The 14284-nt window shown below is 39.1% G+C and overlaps 2 protein-coding genes across 2 annotated transcripts in view; one reads left to right on the forward strand and one right to left on the reverse strand.

The window, feature by feature from the left end:
• The first annotated feature begins 26 nt into the window (after positions 1-26).
• On the forward strand, positions 27-7111 carry LOC130035603 (cytochrome c oxidase assembly protein COX11, mitochondrial). The gene is made up of 4 exons (XM_056127390.1): positions 27-445; positions 3809-3967; positions 5501-5626; positions 6280-7111. The coding sequence occupies exons 1-4, from the start codon at positions 86-88 to the stop codon at positions 6457-6459; spliced, it is 825 nt and encodes a 274-aa protein (XP_055983365.1). The 5' UTR covers positions 27-85; the 3' UTR covers positions 6460-7111.
• A 58-nt stretch (positions 7112-7169) lies between these two features.
• Positions 7170-14284, reverse strand: part of TOM1L1 (target of myb1 like 1 membrane trafficking protein) — a 50992-nt gene continuing 43877 nt past the window's right edge. The window contains exons 13-16 of the mRNA XM_056127389.1: positions 13319-13424; positions 12443-12524; positions 8624-8688; positions 7170-7851 (exon numbers count right to left, since the gene is read on the reverse strand). Coding sequence (XP_055983364.1) covers positions 8625-8688; positions 12443-12524; positions 13319-13424 — 252 coding nt within the window. The 3' untranslated portion in view covers positions 7170-7851; position 8624. The remainder of the gene's footprint in view (positions 7852-8623; positions 8689-12442; positions 12525-13318; positions 13425-14284) is intronic.

The following is a 14284-nucleotide window of genomic DNA, read 5'->3' on the forward strand; positions in this document are numbered from 1 at the left end:
GCAGCGGCGAGGCTCTCGGGCCCGGATCTCGCGAGAGCCGGCGGTCCTCGCGAGAGCGGCCGGCGGGGCGCCCTTTCCGGGAGCCATGGGAGGGCTCTGGCGGGCGGGCTGGCGGCACGCCGCTCTCCGCGGTGGGCCCTGGCGCCCCGCCGGGGCCCTGTGCCGGCCGGCCGAGTGGAGCCGGGGGCCCGCGGCCGCCGAGACGGGGCTGAGGCGGCTCGCGACGTGGGCGTGGGGGCGCCCGAGCGTGCGCAGGGCGCGCTGCCCTTTGCTGCTGCTGCTGCTGCCGCCGCGGCGGCCCAAGAGCACGAACCCGTTCTCGCGCGCGCAGGAGGAGGACTGGCGGCGGCGCAACCGGACGGTGCTCACGTACGTGGCCGCGGTCGCCGTGGGCATGCTGGGGGCGTCCTACGCCGCGGTGCCCCTCTATCGGCTCTATTGCCAGGTAGGGGCCTGGCGGCGGTCCGCGGCGCGGTGCTGTGCGGCGCGGGGGGAGCCCCGCCACCCTCCCCCTCCCTCCCCGAGGTCATCGTGCAAGTTAGCATGGGCAGGCAGGCCCCTTGGAAGCCAGCGTGTTGGGGGAAACCCGGTCTGCAGAGTTGACAGTCCCTTAGGTCTCGATCGGGCGTAACCAGAGGGGAGGAGGGAAAAAAGTAAAAAAAAAAAAAAAAAAAGATTTTCCAAAGCCTGCGTCCAGCATTCTGCCCTGCCCTCTCCTCTTCCCAAACTTGCAGGCTTTCATGGGCCAGGAATGCTGCTTTAGTGGTCCAGCATTTACTTTGCATGTGTCCGACCTTTCCTCCTCTCCCACACCCCCCCCCCCCATTGTCATTTATATGAAGACCTTCCTTTGGAGACACTCTTGGTTTCTGGCCCGAGTGGAAATGTGCATTACTGACCCTTCAACTGGGAATATAGCTTTTTTTTTTCTCTTCTCCCCTCCTCCTCCGCCTCGTGAATATGTCATTGGGCATACCCTGGGCTCCCTCTTAGAAATTCAGGGCCCTCGTTTGTCTGTTTGTTTGTTTTTTTAATTTTATCCATGATGAACCCAGCAAAGCAGCTCTGTCCTGGCCCAGAGGTGCTGAGAGTTCGTTGGACCACGGCTGGAGGAGCTGGGGGAATCGCCAGTCTACACCTGTGCTGGGAGTGTGTCATGGGGCATCAGGGTTCCAACTGGGCCTCACATGCTCCAGCGCTTTTTGCTGTCTCCCTTCCCCTGTAGTGACTGGTCCCCAATAGAGGGAACTGTGGCCCTCACCTGGTACTTTTTGTTTTGTGGCCACATCTGTGCTCAGGGACTATTCCTGGCCTGGGCTGGGTGCCCCCAAGGTCACTCCGCTTGGTTAGTGCTAGGGTGCATCCACTGCAGGGCATCAAATCGGATCTCCCACAAATGCCCAGGCCTTTGCTCGTTCTCTCCACCACCTCTGAACTTTGAGCCACGTTCTTGGGTCCAACTCCAGGACTATTCAATGATAAAGTCTGAGGGTAGAGCCTAGCTCTATGTATTCTGTGCAGACGGGTGTTTGAGGAGCACTGATAAAGGCAAACTTAACCCTACAGATTCACCTTAGTTCTTAACTAGCTGCTGCTTGAACTAGGCACTAGGAGCTAGCTTGATTTCAACACTCTGGCAGCGAGATTCTGATTAGGTCCTGAGGAGGCCAGGACTTTGTTTAAAAAACATGCTGCAAGAGGGCTGAAAGGATAGTACAGCAGGTAGGGTGCACCGGATTTGATCCTTGGCATCCCATATGGTTCCCCGATCTCAGGAATAATTCCTGAGCACAGAGCCAGGAGTAACCCCTCAGCATCGCTAGATGTGACCCCCCGCCCCCAACCTAAATAAATAAATTACAATTAAAACACATGCACAAAAAACCCAGGTTGCAAATAAGAAAGAACTACCCAAAGTGTTTTTGTGGTTCCCAAACTTGGGTTTGCTGAGAACTCACCTGGAGAGTTTTTAAGAACTCAGATGCCAAGGTCCCGTCAGTTAAATCATTAGCCAGTTAAGTCAGAAATTGTAGAATGGGAGCTGGTCATTAGTGACATTCCCACCTCCCCTTTGTTGTGATGGCTGGGGGAAGGGAGTTTCATGCCTCTGTGGGGGGCATGGGGCATTTTGCTGGAAGCATTAGTAATGTTTAGAGGTTCCTCAGTGATCACAGCCAAGTTAAGAATCAGGGGCTGGAGTGATGGTACAGCGGGTAGGGCATTAGGCTTGACCTGGGTTCAATCCCCCACATCCTGTATGGTCCCCTGAGTGCAGACAAGAGTAAGCCCAGAGCACACACAGCTACTTGTGACCCCCCCAAAAAACAAACCCCAAAAAGAATCTCTAGTTAACTTTGTTCTGACATAGCTATTTCCTGGTTCCAATTCCCTGGCCCATATGTTATGTTAAGGTTGATCAATTAGATGATGAACAGAATTGAATCCAAATCATTCTGTTTGTGTAGCTCTCCACAAACTACACGGGTGCAATGATTTCACTGTCAGGAGAATACTTCTGAAGACATTTTGGTGGTTACCACCTGGGAGATTAGTAGAAATGGTGCAACTAGTTATTACTGAGGAGAGACCCAGGATGGTATGCTGCTAGGAGTAAGGCACTTCACAGGACAGACACCCTTCGTCCTGTGTGAAGACAGAATTATGCAGTCTTAAAAGTCTTTAGAAACCTGCTCCAAGCGGAAATGAACATAATTTGAATATAATTTCTGTGCAAGTACGTGGCAAGAAAATAAAAGTAATTGTTGTTTTTAGTCCTGAATTTAGATTGAGCATTAGAATGACATTTTCAAAAGCATCTTTCTCTTTTGATGCCAACAACAGCAACAACAACAAAAATTAGGGATTATACAAACTACTTTATACAGTGACCTCATTTTATGAGTTAGGTGAGGTGTAAAATGAAGAATTCAGTTCTTTTAGTTAGTGAACGAATGAGTAGAGCCCAGCACATGTTTTTCCAGCACTTTCAATTTTTCCCAGTCACCACACTTAGAAATTTAAAGAATCTGTATTTAGAAACTGCCTGCCAGAAGGAATATACTAAGGGATTAAGGTATCTTTAGCAGAAGTGACTTGGATTCTTTAGGAAAATTCCTTAAGATGTAAAAGATTCTTTATATCTTCAAAATGAGGCATTATAGAAGAATATGTTATTCTTCGAATGAGTCTCTAGGTTTATAATGTAATTGAGCAACAGCACACAGAGTGAAGCTAGAAGACTTGTGTAAGAAGTAGAAAATACCATATTTTGCTGGGAACCTTCCCCTAGCTTCAAATTTGGAAGTTTTTCCCCTAGTATAGTAACAGATTATCAGAAGATCAAAATTTGGGCAACCTCAAGCATCAGTGTGATAAAAGTTATGACAGAGAAGAACCATATAGAAGTCTGGGAAATGGAATTATTTAAACAGTTTCACTAAAATTGACATTCACTTGAAATCCACAAGAATTTGTTTCATTGAAATGATAGGATTGTGGTTTTTATTCCTGTTAATACTTGATAGGAATTACCAGCAATAAAGGAAAGTGTATATCATAAAAGGTAAGCGAAAAATTCTAAGCTGTATCATCAGTCTCCTTCCTCCCAAATGACTCATTTATTTTTTTTTGTCAGCCCAGATAACCAAGTGGTTATTGTAGACATAGATCCTTGAAGCCCCCCCAGTCAAATCACTGACATAGAAAACTGCTAATATGCTATATAAAGTTAAAATTGTTTTAAGTGTTTTTTATTTTTTGTCCAATACTAAAGTGTTACTTAACATAGCTGGTTTTAATCTTTTTCCAGACTACTGGACTTGGCGGATCAACAGCAGTAGCAGGTCATTCATCAGACCAGATTGAAAACATGGTGCCTGTTAAGGACCGCATTATTAAAGTCACCTTTAATGCCGATGTGCATGCCAGTCTCCAGTGGAACTTTAGACCTCAGCAGACAGAAATATATGTAAGTGATTAAAGCAGTTGCAAAGAATACCGCTTTTTGGCGTGAAAGTTTTCATCAAACTTTGACAATTTAGAAAACACGCATTTAAAGTCTGTTTCCAAATACTGACTAGACTTCATTACTATAATTCCATTTTTCCCCGCTACTTTTTTTTTTTTAATAGTGGTGGTGGTACTCTCCTGGGGCTATAGTAGTGCTGGGGCGCCAGGATGTGACCTCATATACCTGAGGCATGCACTCAACTCCCCCACAGGCCAACCGAGGCTATTCCATTCCATTATACTATTCTTCATAGTATAATGGAAGAATGTTAAGTTACATGGTATTATATTTAAAAATTGGATTTGAAATCACTGTCCTCTCGTTGTTCATTGATTTTGCTCAAGTGGGCCCAGCAACGTCTCCATTTTGAGACTTGTGGTTACTGTGTTTGGCATATCGAATATGTCACGGGTAGCTTGCCAGGCTTTTGCCATGCGGGCGAGATACTCTCGATAGCTTGCTGGGCTCTCTGAGAGGGGGGAGGAATTGAACCCGGCTTGGCTAGGCTGGCTGCACACAAGGCAAACGCCCACCCGCTGTGCATTTTTAATTAGAATCATTTTCATTTCACTAAGTTCTCTGATCACTATTACTGAGTTTAGGAACAGCTGTCATGAATAGTTTCTTTGCAGTTTGGATGAAAGAAGAAAGATGTTAAAAAAAAAATCCCTGGTTACAATGAATAGTATATTGATTCAGATTGAAAATACATTTCTTCAGCAGTGCTGATTTTTAAAATAATTATAGTAGTCATATTTTACCTCAGAAAGACTATTAATTGGTATCCCAGCAGATTTCACTGAAATTATTTTTTGAACTGAATAACTAGAAAAACTTCAGATACTTTTGGGGGAACCTCTTTGTAGTGTTTTGTCAGATCAGTAAACATGACTGGATTTCTTTAATAAGTTATGACTTTATTGCTTCCTGTTGCAGTGTACAGAAGGTTTCGGGCATTAGTAATACAAGTGACAATAATCCTATGAGATTATTTTTATAGACTTTATCTGTCACTCTTGCCAAAGCAGTACTAAAGTTAATATATAACTTATATGTGAAACATAACTTAATGCTTTGGGTTAAATGCCATTTCTTTTCAGTCAGAATATTATTTTGGTTAAAAACGTTAATTTATTCCGTTTAAAAACTGAGTTTAATGTTGATCACCCATTAAAAATGGAATTTTCAGTCAGTAGTGAAATCCCGGTCTAATTATTAGGTTTGGGTTGTGACTTGTTTTTAGACACGTTATTAATTACAGATTGCTTTTAAGAATTCATATATTTTAAGAGGATAGTCTGCCTAAATATAATAGAGCATTGGTTTTTCACTGCTGTATGCAAGTGAAATTTGAAAAATCAGATCTTTTGTAAGTAATATTCAATTAATTTTGTTAATCCTTAATATTGGAAAAATATGACTAATTTGGTAGGAAAGGGAGGTGCTGTGTGAAATTTGAAGTATTAAAGATTTGTATTTACTTTTAAACAGGTTGTGCCAGGAGAGACTGCACTGGCGTTTTATAGAGCTAAGAATCCAACGGATAAACCAGTGATTGGAATTTCTACTTACAATGTTGTACCATTTGAAGCTGGACAATATTTTAATAAAATACAGGTATGAAATGCAAACTCTAAAATATGCTAATGATACATAAAACTGGATCAGAAATATAGTAAAGTAGTTAAGGTGCTTGCCTTTCGTGCAGCTGACCCTAGTACAGTTTGTTATTCCTGAGCAGAGCCAGGAGTAAGCACTGAGCACTACCTAATCTGCCCCTAAAACCAACAACTACTACAAAAAGTACATAAAATTTCTTAGTACTAAGTACATTGCTGTGTTTGTAGTGGGTACTAATTTTTTGAAAAATACTCAAGCTTTTTTTTTTTTTCATTGCTTATAGCAATTATGCATAGTTTGAGAACCAAACCAATAGTATCTGCTTTTGAGATTAGAATTCATTTCTCAATTTTTTGGTTTTTGTCTTATGTACCACCTGGCAGTGCTAAGGGTTTACTCCTGGCTCTGCACTCAAGAATCACTCCTAGCAGGATGTGGCTGGGGAACACAGGATGAACATAGGAGATTCCTGTGACTGAGCCTGGGTTGGCCCCATCATATCTCATCTCTTAAAATTTGATGTGAAATGAAATTCTGTCATAGAATTTGTTAAATTTAACAGGACTTTCAAAGCCAAGAAATGAACTATTGGTTTCTATTATAGATAATATAATGGGAATATTACTAAAATATCTTTCTGTAACTTCTAGTGCTTCTGTTTTGAAGAACAAAGGCTTAATCCACAAGAGGAAGTAGATATGCCAGTGTTTTTCTACATTGATCCTGAATTTGCTGAAGATCCAAGAATGGTGAATGTTGATTTCATCACTCTTTCTTACACATTTTTTGAAGCAAAGGAGGGGCACATGCCCGTTCCAGGATATAACTGAAGTTAGCAACAAAGACATCTTCAGATTTGTGATTTTTGGAAAATCATGTATCTTGTCTTCTCAGCAGAGAAATACTCTACAATAATGTAAACACATATTTAAAATATTTTTTCCTTATCTGATACCTAAAACTGACAGCCTTTTTATGGAATCCACATGCCTATAGACTGTGTGACTGTTTAAAAACCATACTTAGTTTGATAAGTAGGATTAAAAGAAGCTTTCTTAAATATATAGGCATAAACTTGATGGTTCAGTTAAATTGGCTGTTCCCTTCCGTATTTTAAGTCCTTAATGCTTATAAATAATAAAGCAGGCCTTTTTCCTTCAGTGCCAGGTTATTTTTGGCTCTAAGTCAGAAATTTTGATTATTTCTAAAATAATTTATTTTCTTTCATTGAGAATAATAACTATTTTTAAAAGTTCAAGATGAAAGAACAACCACTATGCCCTTTATGAGTAAGTTGATACTATGATATCAAAGTTTGACTGTATTTTTCCTTTAGGATCCAATGTTGTTTTATATTCAGAGCACTGAATTTCATTGTTATGAAATGCAATGTCATGAAATTAAAACAAAATGTCTGTGTCCGAGATGTCTAGTAACTTTTCCTGTAATACTACGTTCTAGAATGTTAAAATATAAATATGGGATCATGAAGATCTACTGACATCACAAGTTCTGTGAACAAACCATAAAAAATATTAAATTATTTTTAATAGTAATTTTATTTTTCATTGTAGTTTATAACATGTAAATGAATTCACAATTATTTTCCAGCAGTTTTTGTTCAAAGAGGAAAATAGCAGTATAAAGAAAAAAGAAATATTTAGAATTATCAAAACTTATTTAAAAGCAGCTCAATGTACAGGCCAGTGACCTTTTCAAGAGTACCTAACATAAATTAAACAAAGAATACTATTAAAGTGTGCAAATTGACTCTCACATTCCACTTTAGTTAAATGAAGGCACTCAGTATTTTTCCTGAATATTTAATTTCTTGTGTTTCAGGCTTATCTATTCATAGTTTTTAATAATCTTTGTCTATTCATCATTTAGCCATAAGATCATTTCTAACTGTAGGAGGACCTGTGAAATAAGAGGCTACAATTAAACTCCCTGGCCTCAATACAGTAAAATTTTCTTCGGAAGTTTTAAGGGAATATATGTTACCAAAAAAGTTCTCTAGTTCAAAAGCTTTAGCTGTTGTTAGGGACTATAAATGTTACTCTAGAACTGTTCTTAGTCCATGGGTTGCAGAGAGAAGTCCCACTATACTTGATGTGCTGCTGGTAGGCCTGGTCTTCATGGGCACCAAAGCTGGACAGTTTTTACCAACTTTAGAGAATTGGTATCCCCAATGCAGCTAGTGAGCTGGCCATCACTTTCACCTGCAATAGATAGAAGATAACTAGTCTCCTCCATTCTTTGCTTTTCCAATTGTTGATAACTAGTCAGTCTGGAATAGAAAAAGTGAGAATAGACTACTTGGGGTAGGGAGAATAAATATAGTTAATCAGTTACTACTTGATTAGTACAGCAAATTTATGCAGAAAGAATTCAAGTCTCCCTGAGCTAGCTGTGAACAACAGGTTCTGTCTGTCCCAAGAAGCATTCTCTGCACATAAGACAACTGTCTGATTTTCAGTGTTCAATTTCTGTTGCTCATTCCTATACCATAAACCAACTTCTGCATTCCCAAGATTATATTAAGGTTACAAAGACTGGACTTTATTAGTGAGTACATAGTGCATTACAATTTAAGTGCTCAAAGAAACGTATTAATACTACTACTTTACTCAGTGTCAGAAATAGACTTTTAAAAATGTGAATACTTTTTAAAAAGTGTGACTACTAAGGGCCAGAGATATAGTACAGGTGGTAAAATGCTTGCCCTGCGCATGGCCAACTTGGGTTTGATCCCCAGCATCACATATGGCCCCCAGGTGAGGACTGCTGGGTGTTGGCCCCAAAACAAAATAAATGCAAAGACAGGAAGCATGTTTCACGTGCAGGAGACCCAGGCATAGGCCCAGCACTGCATGGTCTCAGCACTGAAGTAGCCCACACACTGTAGGTTGCGGCCTCAAAATTGAAAAATACTGATAATTCTGTTGAAACCATGCAGTATAAACAGTAACTTGGAAAGGTTCAAATCTTTACCTCAACATTCAGTATGTGACTGGGTTCCTTTCAAGTGACGATCATCAATTTCTTCATAAATAGTTCTGAAATAAGTCCATGAAAAGATAATACGTGAGTTCCAAAGTATATCTTTGCTTTTAACCACTACTATCTAAAAATCTGTTCTTTTTGAGTATTAAGGATTTTATCAGTAATGATTTTTGCCTAATACTTAAAACATTCTTAAGTTCTAATGCTATAATCCCCCCATCTTATATTTACCTTATGTGACCAATACAATATTTGTGATAATTAATGAAAAATGTAATTCAACTGTAAAGAGTTTGCATTACACTTAAAAAAAGAAAAAACAAAAATTGGAACTGGAGCAATAGTACAGTGGGGTAGGGCATGTATTTTGCACATGGCCAACCTGGGTTCAATCCCCAGCATCCCAAAGTGTCCCTGAATCTGGCAAGGAGTGATTCCTTAGTGCAGAGTCAAGAGTAACCCCTGAGCATTGCTAGGTGTGACCCAGAAACAATAACAAAAAATTACAGTGCCAGGTTATTTACCTCAGTAGTAGAGAGCATGCTTCAAAGGTTTGAGGCTCCAAAGGTTTGAGGCTCTGGGTTCAGTCCCTGGCAACCTCCCCACAAAAAAAAACTCCACAGAATTATTCAACGTTTTCTGATTTCAGTTTTTGTTTTAATACTCCAGCTTATTTATTTGTTAAGACACTTCCAACTCCCGAGCCACTTTTATCTTAAAAATGCCACAATGTACTATATTATATCCTTCATACTTTATTTATAAAATCAGTCTATAAAGAAAATATACCTACAAAAATTCTCATATATATGTGTAGATATGTATGTGTATATATATATATATATATTTATAAAACCCCTGCCCCAAAGCAGAACCAAAATTATTTTGTATTGTTTGTTATAAATAATCTGCTGAAAATGATCCAAAAAAGTTTCTTAGAGGAAAGTGTGTGAAGTTAGTTGTCACCCAGGAGCCATTAAGCCCTTCCGTAAGAGATTACTAACATGTTGTTAAAGGTTGAGCCTTGTGTGCATATGCATATGTATATGTGTGTGTATATATACATATATATCTGTAAAAATATATTTCCACCACCTAAGATTGGTTGCCTTCTACTTTAAACCCTATCAAACGTGGTGTGTTATGCTTGGAATATGAATGGTGTGAGGTATGAGATGTTGTATGGTTGCATTTGTGGCCGCACGTTTCAGGAATATGTTCACTCATGGGTGAGGCTCGACCCGAGCATGTGCTCCTATCTTCTTTTGACTGCTCAAACACAAGTTTCTCTAGTTTCCCTCCCTACTTGATCTTGATGCTGCTTGATGAAAAACTCCCATTTTCAGTTCAAAAGCTCCCATTTTATATTACAATCCTTAACCCATGTCTATTTAAGCATGTCTTATGTAGCTGCCAACCCACCTTCCCTCATTCCTTCATGTTTTTTATTTTAAGGGGTCGGGTGATGGGAGAGAGGGATGGGGGGTAGGGGGTGGTCACAGCTGTGCTCAGAAATCACTCCTGCCTCTGTACTTGGAGGATCATATGCAATGCCAAGACTTGAACCTGGGTCAGATGCATGCAATGCAAGTACCTGATCTAACACTGTACGATCTCTCTGGCCAATCACATCAGTTTTTAATAAGCCACCTGTATTTATGGTCTCTACTTCTCTTCACACTGAAATGTGGTCTTTCTCCTTATCAGGGTACTAAAGTGGCTTTTACTAAATTTAGATCAATGATTTCCATGTGATTTAATCCATTTCTTCATTTCCAGCCTACATTTTGTCCTCCCAGCAGTTGTTATAGCTGTGCATTCTCATTCTGTTTTCAAACTGTAATTTCCACAGTAATGAGTTCACAATTACCCTCTTTTTTTGGTCTTTTCATTTCCTTGAATATGTTCAAACACACCTTGGGATCTTCATACAAGTTGTTCCCTGGGTCGATACTAATGATTCCCAAACTTGTCACCTCACTCACACATTGCAAATCTTAATGTCACTTCAAGCATTCTGCTTTTATGTAAGTCACTTCTTTCTTTTATTGACTTTCAGATTGACTTAGTCTTTGATATCACTGAAGTTTGCCTGCTCACTTCTGCCTCCATATTAGATTTAACCTCTGAGTTCAGGGAGTAAGTCTCTTGTTCAACATGGTAAACTAGCACCAAGCACTGTTCCTGGTATACAGTCGGTGCAATTTTGGAGGAATAATTTGTATTCATATATCTACTTATTCATAAATACGAAACTCCAGCTAGAGCTATTTTGGTTTGTTTTGGGGCCACACCTGACAGTACTCAGGGGTCACTCCTGGAGAACTTTGGGAAAACCATATGTGATGCTAGGGATCAAACCAGAGTTGGAAGAATTTGACTCCCATACTATTATTCTTCTGCCTAAGGGAAGTTCTTAGTGGGTCAGTTTTAGGCTTTTCCTTAGATGTTTGCTAGATTTGTTGCAACTTTCAAAGAAATCAAAATCCATTCCCCTATGAAAGAATCAATGTAAAACATTCCAAAGCTCCACAGCTTCATCTTTTGACTACTCACCTTTAATAGCTAAATGACATACTTATTTGCTACATAACCTAATTAGCTAGAATGCAATAGGCTTTCCCACCTCCTATATAAAACAGAAACTGAAAAAAGTTGTCAGTTCAAGAGAGTATACCTAGATGAACCGATTTCTAATTCCTTAAACCACTAACATAATTGGTGATATATTATCAATCAGAATTCATTCTATACACGCAGACCAGTGAAGACAAATATTTTTGTGATCACTAAATCAAAAATCTTTAATATCAATATTTCCATGTCTGTAGCATTACAGTAATCACGCTACATGTTCCAAGCATACCAGGTGTTAAGCAGCAGTTAACTTTTTTGTGAGCTAGCGGTTGAATACCATTGAAATAAGGAAATTTCTTAATCATAAATCGGTAAAAATGAATAAACTCCAAAGACTTATGCTTTATTCACTAATTACCCCAGAATGAATCACTGTAGTAAGGATTTCAACTCAAATACAATATAATCAGATCAAAAGATTGAAGCAAATGGCGGCTGCTACTCAGCATGTGAAAATGTAGGCATGGTACTGCTGTAGCATCAGGAAAAATCCAAAGGTCTATGCATCATTTTAATTGTCTCAATAGTTAACTATTGACTACTAGCTTTTAAATGCTATTTTAAATTCTGCAGAGACCAAAGCATGGCTGCAGACAAAAGACAACTGTTTCTAAACTCATTTTCATAAGCTTGCTTTCATCATTTTTAACAATTAGGTATGTTAAAACTCTAGTGTGCCTATTATCCCATAAATATTTACATACACCCCAGCCTATGTGAAATGATAAAATATTGTATTTAAGAATTTTAAATAAAAGAAAATCTTTATACAAATGTTTTATGCATCCACTAAGCACACAGGTAATGAAGATTAAGAAGTGGTCAAAGAACAATGATAGTATTCCATCAAAGTGCGACAATTGTCAATCAGTGAAGAATACTTGTCTGAAACTGGACAATACCTTTCTGCCAGGCACCTATGAAGATTGTACTAATGTATCTGCAGGTTCCAGTTTATTTCTTAAGGGTAACCTCAGCATTTTAATTTTTTATTGAGAAGGCAGAGACTAAGACCATTCATAAAACCTAATAAACCTTCATAAACCTAAGTCATTTTTAGTAAAGCCATCAATTTGTCAAGATCTAAACAAACTTAAATGTGTAAACTAGCTTTGTTCATTCTGCTTCCAAAGAGAACCGAGGCAACAAAAAACCTTGTAAATGACTTACTCTGTAGTGGCAGCAGGAGCTAAGGGATCAAACTCCATTACTTCATAATAATTGGGTGGCTGAAGATCATTTTTTGTCATTGCTTTAGGCAAAAATAAACAACACCAGTAAACACATTTTACTTTTTCAGATAAGCATAGTTAATACTCTCTTTATGAGTTAGACTTCAAACATAAATTCTAACACTGGCAACCAACAACAAATGCACTGGTGTCTGAAAGCTACTTCTAAGGACAACAAATATACAGGTAACAAAAATATTTCCAAAGTTCAACGAAAGACTCATTTATTGGGGCTGAAGCAATAGTACAGTGCGTAGGTCATTTGCCTTGCATGCAGCTGCTGGATTTGATTCCCAGCATCCCATATGGTCCCAAGCACTGCCAGGAGTAATTCCTGAGTGCAAAGCCAGGAGTAACCCTTGTGCATTGCTGGATGTGACCCAAAAAGCCAAAGTAAAAAAAAAAAATACTCATTTATCCTGGCATTCAAAATAAAATATTCAGAGTCCTGAAAGACAGTTCAGTGAGAAGGGTGTTTGCCTTGCACACTGCTGATCCAGGTTTGAGCTCCAGCATCCCAAATGGCACCACTAGGAATGATTCCCGATTGCAAAGCCAGAAGCAACCCTTGAGCAGAGTGTGGCCCCAAAACGAAACGATAAAAATATTGAGTGCCATATAAACATTTTTTAACACCTCCGACTGTTGGTCATAATACTAACTGCCCTGATTGTTCTCCAAGTTGCTTTAAAAAAATACAAATGTACTCCTTTAAATTTTCTTTTTAATGTATCTACACTCAATTACCATATTTCTGGCAGACCCATCTATCCCAACAAATTTCTACATCTGATGGAAAAAAGGTCTCAATTACCTGGATGATTGCTGGGCAAGGGCGGCGGTATCTCATTTGATGTTGTTGCTGGAATGTTCGGTAGACTAATAGGCTGTAGTAATACTGAACTTGAGTGTCCTAGAAACTGAAGAAGGCATAGAAAATGTTCAAATAATCTACATTAAACTTTCTTTATTAGACTTCTAGGCTTCCAAAAGTTGCACTATTCCAAGAACTACCTGTATAAGAATTTGTAGTGATCAACTACTATCTTTAGTCTTACAACAGCATATGAAAACTTCTCTGGTTTTATGCCCATTGTACCTAATTTCCTCATAACACCTTTTAAGTCGTACTTTAAAAAAAAATCTGGACTATATAACTCAGTCTAGCTTCTGTTTTATGCTTAATATAAAATCTGTTTATCAAATAGAAAAAAAACAACTAAACTCTAGAAAGGCATAAGGTAGGGACATCAAATCAGAAGCAGTAAAGATTCGTCTTAATTAGAAATAGTTCTCTTTCCAATTATCTTCATTTATTTAATAAATATGACCTGGGAAACTATTAAAAGTTCCAAGCAAACTATGGGGAAAAAAACAAAAACAAAACAGGTTCAAGTCCCTGCCTACCTGGGACAGACAAATATAAACATATGTCAAAAGTAAATTTTTTGTTTTGTTTTGGGCTACACTTGGTGGTGTTCAGGTGTTACTCCTGGCTCTGTACTCAGGAATTTACTCCTGGTAGTGCTCAGGGGACCATATGAGATGCTGGGAATCAAACCTGGGTTGGCTGCATGCAAGGCAAGTGCCCTAACTGCTATACTATTGTTCCAGCCCCCAAAGTAAAATTTATAGATTTAAAATTTTGGTTCATGAGAACATCCACAGAATGAGAGGTGAATACATGCTGTGCCCAGTACATCTTAGCCTACGAACTACCTCTTACCATTCAAACGTGAATCTGTAAAAATTCATATTTCCATGACAGGATTAATGTCAT

This window comes from Sorex fumeus, unplaced genomic scaffold, assembly GCF_029834395.1.
Source record: "Sorex fumeus unplaced genomic scaffold, SorFum_2.1 ptg000063l, whole genome shotgun sequence".
NCBI lineage: Eukaryota > Metazoa > Chordata > Mammalia > Eulipotyphla > Soricidae > Sorex > Sorex fumeus.